The sequence below is a fragment of the Camelina sativa genome, chromosome 5 (assembly GCF_030686135.1).
Source record: "Camelina sativa cultivar CO46 ecotype springtype chromosome 5, ASM3068613v1".
Lineage (NCBI taxonomy): Eukaryota > Viridiplantae > Streptophyta > Magnoliopsida > Brassicales > Brassicaceae > Camelina > Camelina sativa.
This window is the reverse complement of record NC_141884.1, coordinates 14672601-14689326: the sequence shown is the minus strand read 5'-3', so window position 1 is coordinate 14689326 and position 16726 is coordinate 14672601. Positions and strand designations below refer to the sequence as shown.

Here is a 16726-nt window from a genome sequence, read left to right as displayed (position 1 = left end):
ACAGTCCCCTACCCCTAAAACTATCCATGAGAAGATAAAACCTACGCTGAACCGAAAAACCCAGCAACCAATTCCCTTTACCATAATGGACACCAGCATGGCCCAAAAGGAGACCAGAGCCCTAATCGTTATATTGTCTCTAACCATCAAGAAATCGAGCATGAACAATGTTGAGAATGAAAGCCAAGAATACACTATAGACCAGACCCACAACCCCCCGATACACCACAACTGAATTCTCAAATAACAAACAGATGAAGTTCTACAAATTCGTCCGAACGAATTAAACAAACAAGGCCAGTAATGATAACAACCAGATATAGGAGAAACGAGCCAGCAAAATTTTATTACTTCCTGTCGACAAAGGTGACAACCACACCCAGTCAAACCAATACAAAGAAACCCAATAAAAGGGAACAAAGATGAAAAACAAAAACAAGAACAAGACAACGAAACATCCGTTGTGTAATTATTCCATACATAAGAAACAGAAAACAGAAATAACAAGGGAGAACAGAATAAATGCTGTTCCCAAGCAAGAAACCAGAACGAAGTGGGATTAAAGAAAGCCTCAACCCCTTGCCAGCTCGTAAGGTCTAACCACATTATTCAGCCGCAGAACTTGGAGGCTTCCCTCCTTGAAGAGGACCCGCTTTTCCCTGCAGTCCGACCCCCTTAGTAACAACCTTCTTGCGCGGTGATGTTAAAACCTGCATATTCCGCTTCTTTGAGCTAGCCCCAGGTAAGACACCTTTAGTTTTGGCCATCCGAGCTCGTGGTGGTGGTGGAACCTCAACCGAAGCAACCACTTCCTTACCAGTAAGCTCCGAATCACCCGCTCCAACAATAGAACCAGCCTCCTCGTGTAGACCTTGAATAGGCAACTCAATCTCCGTACTTCCATCTTCCACAAAGTTCACCCCTTCCTCCACTAATAATGTGTCCTCCTCGGATGACACTTCTGAATCGACACCAGTCTCCTCCACAATAGGAGCCATAAAACCCAAGTTCCGGTTATCTGGTAGAGCAAATTTATGGTCCAATAAGTCGCTCAACGCATTTGAGAACATGACATCCTGCTGCACCAGCTCCATGGAGACTGAAACTGCGACACTTGAGGTGCCAGGATCAGGGAATAAGTTCTTGCGCACCCTCTTATCCTCCCCACCCACATAACCTGACACTACAACCCCCTGCTCAACAGGCGGTACCACAGCCGTTTCCATACTAGAACCCAAGAAAGCATCGAGCATCTTCTGCTCATTCTCAGAGAAATGAAGTCCCACCTCCCCACCTTGTAGCTGGTTGATCCCGAACCCCGAGATAGCAACCTGAGATTCTCAGGGAAATTTTGTTATTAATGAAATTGCAGTCACAAATTTTAAAGTTTTTTTTTAACAATCAAAGTACTTACAGTCAAAGTCTCTACAACCAAATTCTATACAGCCAAATTTTTACAATCAAAGTCTCTCAACCACAAATAACAGTCGTTACCAATTGCGGCCAAAGTTTATTTTTATTATTTTTTTAAAAAAAGATTAAATTATACTCAGAAAAAAAAATATTTGTATAACTAGTGCAGCTTGAGTTTTAAAAAGTTTGAAAATATTTTACAAATTTCTAAAGCACGCTATATAAGAGGTGCATCGCCAAATCCTCTTAAGGCAAGCCTCTCCGCCGCCTGAGGCTTCGCCGGCGGTGGAGAGGGCTCTGCTTTCTCCTCTTTCTTTTATTTTCCATTGTAGTAGTAGGGTGAAAGGTCTCGATCTCTGCTTCTCCGGTAGTGCTAGGAGTCGCTCCTCTGTTGCGTCGTTTTGGTGCGGCGGCGGGCGATATGGAGAGGGATCTCGGCGTGTTTCTCTCTCCGGGAGACTGGTGGTGGTTTGAAGATGCTCCGGGCGGCCTTCTTTGTGGATTCATGGCGTTGGATCTGGGCTCGTGAGTCGCGCCATACTGCTTCTCCTTTCCTTTGCCGGAGAACCTAGCGGACTGGAGGCTAATGGTGGAGTCGAGATTTCAAGTTTTACCGGGTGTTGGGGTGGATCATGTGGGTGTCGGTGGCCGAGATTTGAGGTTATCCTCAAATCTGGTACTCATGTGAGCCTCTTCAACTTTCTTGGTTTCAGTCCGGCCAAGGAGTGAGACAACAAGCAGGTACTATGATGGCCAATCCGGAAATGCATCGTCAGATGAAGCTATGCTAATCCTTGTTCGAAACTCTTATCTTTAGGCGATTAGCATTCTGGTCATTGATTGGTTGTTCGGAGAAGCATCGGTTCATGCGGGTCTTGTTTCGCGTCTTTTGGCCGGGTCAGTCGGATGTAGTATCCGTTTTTTGGCTTAGGATCGGAACAATGAAAGCCGGAGAAACCAAGTTTTGCTGATGTTGCACCTGCTGGTGTCGATGCTATTTGGACAAGTCCTACACGCCGATCTTGAGGTTCTAATAGCTTGGAATTGCTTTGATCTTTAGTATAGATTTTGGTCTTCTCTGTGTTAGTAGTTGTTTTCGTATCATAGGGTAAATTTAGGTGGTTCAAGAGATGATTTCACTCTGAGTTGTAGAGTGTTAGTTATCTCATTGTGGTTAAAAAATGCAATGGTTTCTCGATCAGGTAGTGTTGGATCCGCTAGTGTTTCAGGGTGATACTAGATCGAACTATTGCATTTGGTCCAATTCTATAGAGGTGAATGATATGTACCTTGAATTTGGATGTAATCTTGGATGTAATCCTTTGGTTAATGAATAGTTGAAGACTTGAAGTTGAGCCAAAAAAAAAAAAAAAAAAAAAATCCTCTTAAGGCAAGCCAGCGTTGGAGAGCCTCCGCATAGTGTTGCATCCCCTTGCAATGATAACCAAGAAGTTGATTCTGAACCTGTCTGACAATCCACGTACTTTTGATATCAGTGAAATTATTTATAAGACACATAAAATCTTACATATAATAATAAATGAGATTATTAACTTTGAATTGTAACTAAAAGGAGTGCGAGTTTTTTAATTAGTATTTATTACAAAAACGTTTGTGACATTATTAACTAATTTGTAACATAAGTAAAAGACATATAAATATGACACTATCTAATCTCAATAGTCAATAACTTAGCAACTAGAATTAGAAGTGATTAAAAATATATCTTTTTGAAAAATAATTTGAAATTTTCAAGGAAAAAAAAAGATGAAAACAATTATTTGTTTCTTAACCTTTTTAATATTTCTTTCATCATGTAAGTTTATTTTCATACAATAGGGCAAATATGCTTCATGTTTCATATTTTAAAGAATATTTGTTTGCTCTTTTTATTTTTTACAGGTACATCGAATATCATGACAACAAAATATTTAGAAGAAAATGCCCCTTCCTTTAAACATGCAGAAAGCCCTGATGCTAAACGTGAAGCTAATTTTTGTCATATGTGTCGACAGTATTGTAGAAGAAATCACAGTACGTTCAAAAAATGTAAAGCCAAAAGTGTTTGTCGTTGTACTCAAAATTATAATGTCGATGATCCTGATACGGATACCCATAAGGATTACTACCCATATATTAATAAGGATTACTACTACCCATATATTAATAAGGATTACTACTATTAAATATAATAAAATAATTTTTAAAGTACGTAAGTCTGAAAATTGATGGGAAGATATTAAAGTTACTTCCTAGGACCCAAACTGCAGAATCTTCTATGTATTAGATATCTTTTGTTTTGTTTTGTTTACAATTTAGTTTTGTTTGCAATTTTACATTCGTCTTCTTATATCTTGAACAATTTTTGATGGATCCTTCGTCCTTGTATAATTCCTATGTTGAAGAAAACAGTCGGCAAGCCCAACAAATGGAAGTTGAGATCATTGTGTTGGGTATATGCATAATGCATTACATCTAAAAACTTCATTGATACAAACGAAAGGAAAACTTTTTTCAGTTTTCTTCTTCAACATGTTTTTATTTATTATACGGCCGGCCATAGAAACCCGCGTTTTTGAACAAGAAATCTATTACACACAAAGGTTATGGTAGGGATTTGACATCATATCAAAATGTTTTGTACGCAAATACATGAGGAACGTGATGGTACATTGGTACTGGCGGACCTATTCATAGAAAAGAGGGGTCAACTGACCCCCGGTTAAATTCACAGCCTTTTTTTTGAATCTAATATAGTAGTTTGGATGGGGTTATTGTACAGTCTCTGAGATTTTGGCTTATTAGTAATGATTGTGTGCTTGCTTGTCAGTGTGTGTGTGTGTGTATGTTCATCTGTGTCAATCAATTCAGCCGTGTGTGTATATGATGAATATATTGACCACTCTGATACACTTTTGCAGTTCTACAAAGAGTTGGCCGCCCACAGCAAGGCTTTGGAATGCACTGAACAGGTCGTACAAGTCGAAAAATAGGTACTCACTTTTGTGGCTGCTTAGCTGACCTGTACACCTAAATGTTAGTAGGCCTTTCTTGATCAATCTGTTCATATGTGAATGACTCTCTGTATGTATAGCCCATCAACGATGGTGTTAATTAGGGGCCTCTAGTGAAGCTCTTCCGCTTCTTCTCTCTTTGGCTAATCATTACTTTCATGGGATGTGATAACACTATATTCACATAACTTAAGTTCCTTGTTAATATGTTAGTGGTTAAAGTTTGGTTATTGCCAAATCCTTCTGTGTATGTGAATTTTAGTAGCTTTATGGCTTCATTGACTCTGCTTTAAGTAATTGGAAAGTGAAAAAGTTTCTAGTTTTTTTAATCCATATCTATGAATGAGGTCATACGATTTACTGTTGATATACTGGAAATTGAAGATCAGACCGTACATTGGTATGTGTATGTGAATTTAGTAGCTTTTATGGCTTCATTGCCTCTGTTTTTTCTTGTTAACTCTTAATAGTCACTGGCTTTGTGTTTGCATTACTTTTTTTCTGATTTCACTCTCTTTTCTTATGTCATGGCTGTGTTCAATTTTTTATGTCTTTGCTTAGGGTTGTGTAGATGATGCATTTATTTTGGTTTCTGGGTGTTTTGCATTAGTGAGGATTGCGAATCTTATCTGAATCTGTTTCTACTTTTGTGAACTTACTAAGGCTACTTTCCATTGTTCTGTTTTGTACTCTGAAGGTTATAGTGCAAGTGTTTTGATCCCTTTCCCATCAGTGCCGTAGGTTTTATAAGCTCTTCACCATGATGATCCATCAATGTCGTAGGTTTTAAACTCTGGTTTTAGAAATCCCTTTCACATATACGGCTGGCTTCTTCACCCATACATGTGATGCATACTCACTTAATACTCTTATAGTAATTTTAAAACTTTAATTTGTTTCTTGTTTCTTCATATTTTTTTGTATGTGATCAGTATCTTACACTCCTTTGTTTTTGCTATATAGGAATGGCCTGTAGCTAGAAAATTCAGATGCAAACTGGTTGCTAATATGGATGTGTATGAAGAAGAATTCGGTGCTGTAGTAGTAACTGGAGCTGAAGGATGGAGCGCTCAAACTGGAGAAGCTAGTTTAAATTCTACAGTGGATGGAGATGATGATGATGGTGAAGCTGATTCTGTTGAGAAAGATATGTCAGTGCCAATGGTAGAGAAACAGACTCAAACACAATCTCAAAAAGGAAGTTCAAGAGCAAAAAAAAGGCCTAAAGAGAAAGATATGGGTTATAAAACGGACCGAAGCTCTTGAGAAGAAGAATAGAATAGTGGAACAGATGTTGGAGCGTGAGCATGCATATAGTGTTGAGAGTGTAATAGAGACACTTAATGGATTGCCTGGAGTTAGGATGTGGTCTCCATTTTACGAAGCAGCAGTTGAGTGTCTTCTAGCTGATGAAGCGAACCGGCGGGGTTTTATAGCGTATCCTAGGGCTGAAGATAAGATTAGATTTTTGGAGCTTAGGACTAGAAGGAAGCTTGATGATTTGTAGTGTTTTTAATCTTTCCAGATTCTCTGGTAAATGGAAGAATGTTGGAACTTTTCATATCAAGTTGCTTGAGATTGAGAGCATGGCATTAATTGCCTGTTTATGAAGTTATGAACTTTTAATGCAAATTTTTAATTTCCATGAGTTGGTGTTGGTCCTTGATCGTTCTGTTTTCAAGTTTTTACTTATTTGTAGTGATGGAAGCTTTGTGTACCAACATCACGAATGAATAGGGTCAAGGCCGTTTACCTTATTAGTCACACATCGTTTATTATTTTAGTTAATGATTTTTGTCTATCTTTTTGTTTATGACTTCGTTTACTATTTTAGTTAATAACTTCCTCTATAATTTTTGTTTATGACTTGGGGGCTGTTCGTTTCATCATCTAGATGCAGTATCGTCTTATAAACTCTGAAGAGAGTGTGTGCCTCAATGTAGATTTTGTGATGAATCTGAAGATGAGAAAGAGGAGAAGGCTGAAGAGAATGAAAAGAGGAGGAGAATGAGAATGGCGGCTGATTTGAAGTTTGTTGTGCAATATCTATTCAAACTGTGAATCATCTTGTATAGCTAGCTAGATAACCAAACAAGAGCATTGGTATTCTTCTGCAGGCTACGTACGTTCACCGAAGAACTTGGTATGAACAGATTGGTTCAGTGATTTCTGGTTGGTTATATATGTAAACCACATTGTTTCCATTCCAACATCTAATTTTAGCTAAGGAGTTCAAAGATGATCGCACCTTCAAGAAAGTCATCTACAATGCTGATTATCCAAGAGGAGCTCACCAAATTAGCAGAAGAGGCTGTGGAAGCTGAGGAGGAGAAGGAGAAGAATGAAGAAGATGCATGCAGAGAAGGAGAAAGCAGGTGCCAGGTGGGGAGGAGTTGAAAGCCTAAACTCCTGTTTGATCACATCGCACATATTGAGTCTCTCTCACACAGATACACAGTTGCCTAATGCCTAGTACTCCAGACAAACAAAAATGAGAGTTTGTTTGCAGACAGGGTGAGGTACCTGAGAGACGAGATTATAGAAAGTATAATCGACAAGTAAGTGTGCTTCCCACTATTATATTTTGTTGGTTCCACTGTAGTGTGTGTATGCAGCTGAGTGTGAAGTGAATAGTGATTTTTGAGTTTATGTGGCCAGACACTTGAGGAAGCTGACACAAACATGTGTTTGAAACACACAACGCGACCTTTGTTCTTAAGCATCTTTATCTTCTGAAGAAGATGACTCTCCAGCATCTCAGGTGAGTTACTGAACCAATGCATCTTCCAATGTTTGTTTATGCATCACAGTAGTATTGTTTAAACATTGATCTCTCATATTGCGTACAGGGGATATCACAACTACATTACTTACCGAGCTTTGTTTATGCATTTAAGTATAATTTTTTTTTTTCACAAATTGTATCACATTTTTGATATACGTTGCTAAATTGCTATATAATATAATAAATCATAGCCATTTGTGACAATTTTATTAGAAAATAGTATTAAACTTTTAAAAAGAAAAAATTTACGTAACAATTTTATTGACTTTAGTCACACAGAAAAAGAAAAACTTTAAAATATTAATGAGAAAAAATTGGTGTAGAAAGAAAAATAGAAAATATAGTTTGGTAGTGGATTGATTAAGCTCTTTATAATACTATGGTTTAATTAAGCTTTGTGGTTAATTGTAATTGGACAGTAATCTCTAATACCCCTATTCATCAAAACAATTTCTCAAAAACCCCTCAATGGTAAAAAGATAATATTACCCTTAATGAAGATTGTTAAAGGTTAAATATAATTAAATCGGTAAATGTTCAACGAAAAACACAATAGCTCAGTGGTTGCGAGTTCCATGCGCACCCGCGCGCCCAGAGTTTGAATCCCACTATGCAAGGTACAATTAGGGTGCAACTGGTACAACTAGGGTGCGACGGGTACAACTAAGATGCGATAGGTACAACTGGAGGTTAGTTGTACGTTCAATTTTCTTTTCAAAATTATTAGAGGATAGTTTCGTCATTTTATTAAAGAAGGGGTAGTGAGAATAAGTGGAGGTGATGAAGAAAAGAATTTCTGGTATAGGGGCACCAGAGAATTAAATCCAATTGTAATTCCTTATTTTTCTGATCAAAAGATGACTCACTACTCTTCTCCTCTTCTCTCCCATAAACCTTAAAAACCATTTCCACGATCTGCTTGCTTAGGGTTTCCCCCCCCTCTCTCTCTCTCCCCCAAATCTCCCATGTCTGCTTTCAATTTCTCCATCTCTTCTTGATTCTCTCTCAGGTAAACTCAATTCTCTCTCAACTCCTCCGCATCAACTCGATCTGCGTTCTCAATTTTTTTTTTTTTTTGGATCTCGTCTTCTCCTGTAACCAAATCTAGTTGAAATCAATCCTTGGATTAGTTTTAAAGTTATCGCGATTCGTTGTTTGATTCAGTGTACTGAGAATCCAATTGTGGCTTAATTTGGTGGAATACTCTACAGGAGGGTTAATAGGGTAAGAGTCTTAGATTTGTTGGGTGTTTGATCATTCCATTGGTTGGGAAGAGAGATAGAGAAATGTGTTGAATTGGTGTTGGTGTGTTGGTGGAGGAAAGAGAGAGAGAGAGCTTAAGAAGAAGGAAGAAAAATGAATGTGAGCCATGCATCGGTTCATCCAGTGGAAGATCCTCCAGCAGCAGCTACTGAAGTTGTTAATCCGCCGAGGGTGAGGATGGATGATATGGAAGGCATGCCCGGAACACTACTTGGATTTGCTCTTCGTTTCTTTCAGTTCTTGTTTGCTGCTGCTGCTCTCTGTGTTATGGCTACTACTAGTGATTTCCCTTCCGTTACCGCCTTTTGGTTAGTCCCTTTTTATTATCAACTTGAATCTGTTTAAGCAATCTTTGGATGCCTATGAACTTGATAAATCTGTGTGTGTGTTGTTTCCATTTTCATAATGTGCAATGCAAAATCGGGCGTCAGGTGTGGTCTAGTTTGATGAAGTTTGTGAGTCTATAAATGTCGTTAAGGCTGAATCAGTACCAAATTAATGCCTTTTTGATAGAAAGTGTATAGGGTTCTTTTAAGATTTTGTGTCCAGTGATGTTAGATAGCTGATAACTAGATAAGCTGTCTTTGAGAAGTTTGAATGTTGGATGTAAAGCTTATGTATGTCTTGTTTTCATGCGGTCACTGTGGTTGGTTAATTTGGTTAGTTTGGCATCAGGTGTCTGTTGATAGTTACTTCAGTAAGTTTTCCTTTACAGTGCTGGTGTAATTTGCATGTGCTAGAGAAATGAATTTTTGTAGTAGCATTAAGCTTTGGAGACAATGCAATAACAATCTTGTGAGGGATAGTATATTGGGTTATATATCTGTATGCTTCATATGACTCAACTAAGTTTGGTGACTACTGACTAGTGGCTTTTGCTGAAGATGTTTAAATGTATTTGGTGAATCAGCTACCTAGTTGCAGCTACTGGTCTGCAGAGCTTATGGAGTCTTACATTAGCCATGGTTGACGTCTATGCTATTATGGTCAAACGTTCACTACAGAACCGTCGTCTTGTGAGCTTGTTTGCAATCGGTGATGGGGTAAGAGATTACTACACTCTATGAATCATTTAGCCTCTCAATCTATCACAATTGTATGAGAAAAAGATGGATGATAAGCAATTTTTCCCTTTTAAAATGCAGGTTACATCGACGCTGACCTTTGCAGCGGCTTGTGCATCGGCAGGCATAACGGTTCTCATAGACAACGATCTAAATAGCTGCGGACAAAACCATTGTGTTCAGTTTGAGACATCGACAGCATTAGCCTTCATAAGCTGGTTTGCTGCTTTGCCCTCTTTTCTCTTCAACTTCTGGTCTCTTGCATCTCGTTGACACGACCGCTGTTCAGCAAGATGCGTTTTCATGGTGTGTTTTTCAGTGTATAGTAACTGATTTTTCTTCTTCTTTCTTCGTTTTGGGGTTCGAACCAACTTTCTTCAAACCCAATACTTGGAAACTGGGAATTGTTTTGTACTTGTAGAACCTTATTCATCTTGTTGTTGTACACTGACAAGATTCAGTCGGCTTTGTACTTTGATTGAAGGAATGCTTCATCAAGCTCCCAGTACTTGGAGCATTATTAAAATCTGTTCCCTTGCAAAATGATACATACATGGCTCGTGTTTTAGCTTAATGGGTCTTCAAATATTCAGACTGAATGGTTTAGTCAAAGAACTAACAGTATTGACACCAAAAACAGTTTTGAACTTTCTATGCAAATGGTCGGGGTTGCAAATTTGATTTTTTTTAAACGGTCCAATATGTCTTTTTTGTTTAAGACAAAAGAGCTTGGTTCTTCTGGACTGGAATGACGATAGGTAACAGATAATATAGAAAAGGACACAAACAAACTGAATAGGAAGCGAAACTGATACAATTCTACAATCCAGAGATGGTCATGTTCCTCCTAAAACTCCCAATATAATACAAATCTTTCGGATTATCAAACTACTCGATCCACCGAGTATAATATCGAACGATGACTACTAATGTAACAATTTTCAGAAACCAACCTCAAAAAAACTAAACCCAGAGACAGTCTTCAAGACTTCATATCTTTAGATTCTGCAGTCGTTCTCTTGCTGCTATCTCCGGTTCTCCTTTCAAATCCTTTAATTCTGCTCTCTCTGTTTCCTTGGCTGCTGTTTTCGCACTCTCTGAAATTGGTATAAGACTGTAGTGCTCTCCTTCATCTCCAATTTCAAGAGTATCAGGCAAGACTGGTGTGCTCTCCTTTTCTTGGACCAAAGGCATCCGGGTTTCTCCTACATCAACTGTTGGCTTCACAGCGGTTTGGATATCCACTTTCCTAATTCTAATAGGTGGTGCAGAAGCAAAAACGGGCACTGAGGTTCTGATAGTGACAGGTGGCGCAATTCTCACAGGCTGTGCGGTCCGCATCAGCGACGGGACATATGCAGAAGAAGGTAGCTGAGTGTTGTTTGTACAAGGTGGAGGAGGCATTGGAGGTGCAGAGAAGACCGGTACAGCAGTTCTGATTGTCACAGGTGGAGCCATCCCGTGGCATGGTGATCTTAAATGCCTCATAGGAACATAAGGCGGAGCTGCTGTTCCTGGGTTTGCAAATCTCTGCTGTGGCCGCTGGTAGCTGCGGCTTTCCAAGGCTGCTGCCATAATCCTGTCAACACCGGCAGGTACTGCCAAGGATCGGCTGCTTCTAGAAGGTTGTTTTGGGCAAATAAAGGGTAAGATTCTCGATGTAGTTGCAGGAGAAGGCTGTGGACTTGTTGGTCTAGGGTTCTGCATAAAGAACCTCTTGGCAAATGGAACTGGGGCAGTTGAGGAGCTTCCCGTGCCAATATTTTCCTTTATTCGGTAGTTTATCAAGGCTCTTGCTATAATCACCTGTTCAAGTTCGTCAATGTTCTCAGGCTCAGGCATTGAACTTGATGTTTCTTTAGCCACTGTTAACAAGAAGAACATAAAAACACCAAACAAGCCGCACCATGTAAGCAGAGTTACTTTTTCATCAACACTTAAGGCTAAAGTAAAACCATAACAAAACTGGAGAAATCAGGTGAGGAAGAAAGACTCACATTGTTTTAGAGAAGACCAAGCAGCCATAGCAGCATTCTTCTCTGCTTGCTTCTTGTTCTTAGCTGGCTCTCCAGTGAATGTGATTCCAGCCAATTCTACAGTGCCAGTAAACACAGGTTGGTGGCCAAGACCAGACCTGAAGGTTGTATATCGCGGTAGAGGAGCTCCAACTCTCTGAGCTATTTCTTGCAACAGGTTCTTGTACACACCAGTCTCATCCTACACAGTCAAGAAGCCAGGACAAGTATGATCAGTCATGCAACAAGAACCAGTGTGCTGTATAAACACTCAACAGAAGGAAGCATGCATCCAAAAATCAAAAGAGTTCATTATTCTACTCTTCAAAGCCCCTAATCAAAATCAAAATAGGCAATAACAAGATTCAAACTTTTGGATCCGTAGATCATCAACTAATCTAAAGCAACAGTGAACGAGAACATCACTCACTCTAACTACAAAACCCAAATCCCTAAGTAAGCAAGTCAGAGATCTCAGCACCGACCCTAAATAACCTAACCACAAGAACTTAAAACCCCATCATGAAACATGCAAATTCAACACACAAAAGCTCAAAAATTCCGAAATTAAAAATGCCAAAAATGGTAAAAAAGGCCAAAAGAGGAGGAGAACAAACCAAGATCCTGGCGGCAAGAGAGTGAGAAGGACCACGATTAGAGAGAGCATTGAGAGCAACTTCAGCAGCAGAGTGCTCAGCTTGACGAAGAGTAGAACAGTACTGAGGACTCTCAAAGATCTCGCCATTAAAGTTAACCGTAGCCTTGAATCGCGGCGCGTGGTCAGGACCTTCTCTGATACAAGTATACGAAGGAAGACTAAAGCAGCTCCTCTGAGCCAGCTCCTGTAGCTGGTTCTTATACATTTTTCTTCTGCCAAATCCCAAAACAAAACCAAACAAAACAAGAGCACAACAAACTCCAATTTCGGAGAGATCAAAGCTTCCTTTTTTTTAGGGCTTTTTCCCCATTTCTTCGACTCTATCTCTTCCAATCATCTAAAATCGTTGGAGGGTTTTGCTCGGTGGGTGATTAAGAAGCCGTGAATGAGATTGAAGATGGTGAAATCAGAGGAAATTTAGGGTTTTTGCAGAGAGAGAGAGAAAAGAGAGAGATGAAGAGGAGGGGGAAGAAGAGAGAGAGAGAGTGTGGGGTTTTTGCTTTAATGGAAGAAAAAAAAAAAAAAAAAAAAAAAAGAGGAAATTAAATGTGAGAATTTATTATCTGCTTTTATCGCTGCTAGTCAACTGAACGTTAGCCTGCATGGATGTGATCTATATTTTATATAAGTATTTCTTTCCTTTTTTTTAATATACAAAATGTATCTTAAATTAACTCAGTTTTACATTAACTAGAAGATTATATTAATAACCAGTTGTTTATATTAATACTCTCATTATTACATCATTGAATCATGAATTGATACGGGTTTATGTTATTAAAAATTGATAATAAAGTAAATTATTAAGGAATTTAGACATCGAAGTTTTTTTTTTTCTTAAAGTTAAAAATTTACATACAAATTTTTTTTGTTAATCAAATGATTTATATAAACCGGTTTAGTTCTATTTTAATAAGTTTTGTTTACTTTAAATTTATGGAGAAAACGTTAATATAGAATTATGGAAAGAACGAAACGGCAGAATCTGCAATTATTTTAAGTGAAACGGTCGAATTCATAACAACAATCCAAAAATAGTGATAATAGAGAGAACGAAACGGCATAATCCCTAGTAACGTCTAGCAAAACGGTCGAAGTCATAACAACACCCACAAAAAAACATTCTTGGCTATGAGATCTTTTTGCTCATCACATGATTCACATCCATGCCTATAAGTTTTTGAATAGTTGAAGGACACTTTCAACTTTTTTGGCATTCAACTATTTATGATTTATGGAGAGATCAGAAAAATGCACCACAACATCCAGCAAACCAAGACCCTAGCTTTCAATATAGCTAAACTCACCATTTGAAACAAAGTTACGTTTAAACCGATCCAACCTAGAATCGCTTTTAGTAGGCTATAAGCATGATTCCATGAGAATTCAATCTGATGGCCATTCGCCTACTGAATGCACCTCTTCGTTTTTCTCACTACCTATGGAAAGTTGGGTTCATTATTTTTAATATTCAATACTTTGTCTATTTGTAAGATCATCATTTTTTAAGACTTTAACCGATCTTCAAAAAAGAGTCTTGAGTTAGATTTGTTTCAACTCATTTCTATTTTCATCTCCAAAATAAACTTCTCCATTTTTTTTCTTTAGAAATGTCTGTTTATATTTTACATTAAAATTTAAATATCTCTACTTTTTAACTTTAAAAATAAAGTAGGTTTTGAGAAAAATATATCTCCAAAACAGAGTTATTCAATTTTTTAAAAAAAATAATAGAGAAATGGGTTGGAAATGCTTTAAAGTATTCAATTTCTTATTTCTATGTAACTAGGATTTAACATGTGGTATATATTTTTCTTTTATATATATATATTATGATTTTATATTATAATCGATTAATTTTATATGATTTTTAATATAGATGATGCAATATTATATATATTTTAGTGTATTGGCAGTAAAAGTTGTGTTATTGAATTGTGATTTTTTATAATTATTTCCATAAAAATAACCGTAATTAAGAAAGGTAAGGTATTGTGGTTAACATTCGCGATTAAATTATATTACAAATATTCCGTCTAACTTTTAATACTAATTGAAATGATAAATGATTAGTTATGGTTATAATACAAAATGTACTTCAAAAAGGTTAATATAGATGTGAAATTGTTGCAACAAAAAATACATAATTGTTTTTAAAATCAGATAGTCTTGGTTAGAAAACAGAGCCCATAAAAGATTACAGTTTTAATTTTAAACATTGATTTATTTTAATTTCATAAAATAAATTCTGTTAAAAAGACGACTTGCTAAAAAATTAACATAATATCATACTTTTATGTTTCACAAAAATATCATTTGAAATATTTCACATTAATGATACAGAAGGAGTATGATTTTTCTATTATTGAAGTTTGTAAATATCAATTGTGTTCTAATATCTTCTTCAATAAACAAAAACTAATATATAAAATAATAAAAAAGGTATTCCTTTATTTTTCTTTAATTTTGATTTGACTTTCATACATTCATTTTATTTTTATGCTTGTGATAAGTTTCAAATTTTGGAGAGACTCTTTGTTGTTAGTGGATTTTCCACATTTTCTAATGTTACCAAATTCTAACACTAGAATATTAGAACAAATGGCTGCTCATCAAAGTTAGATGCTTAAAGCATTTAACTGTAATTAAGTTTGGCTGATGTAAAATTAGAATTTTATGATATTTTGAAATTCAAAAAATTAGAATTTTACGATATTTTGAAATTCAACTTTAAGTCATGTCTTAAAGTCTGTGATTTTTTACTACATGATTATAGTTGGTGAGTTAGTTTTAAGATCTTGTATGTTAGGATACTAGCCAATACATTGTACATCACATGTTTTATCATAAGTGCAAATAATATTTTTTATGCACAATGATTCGTAAAGTTTGCAAAATGATACAATATATTAAGCAGTCGATTTTTTTTACAAGAAAATAAATATCTAGTAATTATATCATAAGCATTTTATGTGCATTTTCAATTCTTAAGATTCTAAATGTAGGCAAGCCCAACACTAAGTATCTACCCACATCCATTACCAACGCCACAGTTTAATATGGAAACTTAGAGTTGTATATTTGCTCAAAACACTTACGATATTTTATTTTTTTGCACTGCAATAAAAAAAATCTTCCACAATGGTATGTGACACTAACTCATTTAGAAAAAATTATTGGAATCTACTCTAATTATCAAAACTCAAAATCTTACTATGAAAAGTGAATATTAGGAAAAACAAAAGACAGACTATCACATATCAATTTTTTTTTTTTGTCGACATATCACATATCAATTAATAGTGGGTGAAATATTCAACAATTTGAAGAGAAAAAGGTCATATATGTAAATATAAAATAGAAAGGGAAAAAAAAATACTAGAAAACAGCTTGAATCCTAAAAAGTTAGTGCGTCTTTGATTTTCATATATTAAAAATTAAATGGTCACACATATCTAAAGAATAGTTTAGCTTTTGATGAGTTTTGAAATCATGTCCACACAAGTCAATGGGTGGGAGAGAGGAGGAACAAATGACAAGCCGTGAAATACCGAAAAGCCTATTTTGGTTTGGAGAGAGATTAGTAAGATAAGGGGCAGTCACGTAATAAACAGTTTGAGTGTTTTGCAGTAGTAAAAGGTGCAATTCATAATCATAGTTAAGCTTAGTGGCCAACATTTACTTTTACATTTGTTTTTGTTTTTTAATTTTAGTCTCCCGAAGTTGATGAAGTTTGACTGATCCATCACATATAGTATATTGTACTAACTAGATTTCCTTTTTTCTTATGTTAGTATTTATTATCTAATTTTGTTGCATTACTTGGAAACAAATAAACTTAATTTTACAAACATTGAGCTAGGTATTGTGATTTTTTTCTTAGCTACATATTGGCGCATCTATTGAAGCTTTTTTATATTTTAAAATATGCAATAATTTGGACACAAATCGTATAGTAACTTGTGACGTACCTAGAAACACAATTTATACAACGGTAAGAGTATGTAAAGTTAAACTATTTACACAATTTACACAATGGTTAAACTCCATAATATACACAAATAATAAACTATGCAATTAATGTTTGGATTGTCTTTAAAAGTTTACCTAGTAGTCTAGTACACGAAGTCACGAATGGTATAGTAACTTGTAATCTAAATATTGAAAAAAAAAAAAAGGAAAAAATGCCAAAAAAAACCTGAAGTTATTTTTATTTGGATGTTTAATACCCAATAGTTTTGGATTGGAATAAAAATACACCAAATAATTAAAATGTATCATTTAAAACCCAAAATAATTAGTGTTGTTATTTTCATACACATGATTTTTCAACAAAATCAAAATTCCAATTTTACTCCGGTTATCTAATTAATTTTTAATTTTTAATATAAAAACTTTCGGTTTTCTGCTAACCATATTAAACCGGAAATTAATATGTACTTCTCTTCTTCCTCCTCCTCCTACGCTACACCTACACTCGATATCAGATAAGAGAGATCACTCAGATCAGAATA

At 36.2% G+C, this 16726-nt stretch overlaps 2 protein-coding genes and 1 pseudogene across 3 annotated transcripts; 2 read left to right on the top strand and 1 right to left on the bottom strand.

Moving 5' to 3' along the window:
- The first annotated feature begins 1999 nt into the window (after positions 1-1999).
- On the top strand, positions 2000-5934 carry LOC147943758 (uncharacterized; annotated as a pseudogene).
- A 2033-nt stretch (positions 5935-7967) lies between these two features.
- LOC104786874 (CASP-like protein 5A2) lies at positions 7968-10082 on the top strand. Of its 2 annotated transcripts, none has more exons than XM_010512328.3 (4): positions 7968-8221; positions 8424-8783; positions 9386-9518; positions 9621-10082. In XM_010512328.3, exons 2-4 carry the CDS (start codon positions 8569-8571, stop codon positions 9810-9812), a joined length of 540 nt encoding a protein of 179 aa, XP_010510630.1. In that variant the 5' UTR covers positions 7968-8221; positions 8424-8568; the 3' UTR covers positions 9813-10082. The 2 variants fall into 2 exon arrangements, with proteins under 2 accessions (XP_010510630.1, XP_010510631.1); XM_010512329.3 differs by having other exon boundaries at positions 7976-8221; positions 8377-8783.
- A 228-nt stretch (positions 10083-10310) lies between these two features.
- On the bottom strand, positions 10311-12804 carry LOC104786873 (double-stranded RNA-binding protein 2). The gene is made up of 3 exons (XM_010512326.3): positions 12172-12804; positions 11537-11756; positions 10311-11404 (listed from the first exon to the last, which is right to left on the bottom strand). The coding sequence occupies exons 1-3, from the start codon at positions 12415-12417 to the stop codon at positions 10530-10532; spliced, it is 1341 nt and encodes a 446-aa protein (XP_010510628.1). The 5' UTR covers positions 12418-12804; the 3' UTR covers positions 10311-10529.
- Between the last annotated feature and the right edge of the window lie 3922 nt (positions 12805-16726).

What these genes read in the sequence shown, in the direction of transcription:
- LOC104786874 (XM_010512328.3), top strand. Translation starts at nt 8,569, where the DNA reads ATGAATGTGAGCCATGCATCGGTTCATCCAGTGGAAGATCCTCCAGCA. An exon ending in CCTTCCGTTACCGCCTTTTG is followed by an intron (nt 8,784 to 9,385) that starts GTTAGTCCCTTT and finishes TTGGTGAATCAG; the next exon opens with CTACCTAGTTGCAGCTACTG. An exon ending in TGTTTGCAATCGGTGATGGG is followed by an intron (nt 9,519 to 9,620) that starts GTAAGAGATTAC and finishes TTTAAAATGCAG; the next exon opens with GTTACATCGACGCTGACCTT.
- LOC104786873 (XM_010512326.3), bottom strand. Translation starts at nt 12,417, where the DNA reads ATGTATAAGAACCAGCTACAGGAGCTGGCTCAGAGGAGCTGCTTTAGT. An exon ending in CTCTTGCCGCCAGGATCTTG is followed by an intron (nt 11,757 to 12,171) that starts GTTTGTTCTCCT and finishes TTGACTGTGTAG; the next exon opens with GATGAGACTGGTGTGTACAA. An exon ending in TTGGTCTTCTCTAAAACAAT is followed by an intron (nt 11,405 to 11,536) that starts GTGAGTCTTTCT and finishes TCTTGTTAACAG; the next exon opens with TGGCTAAAGAAACATCAAGT.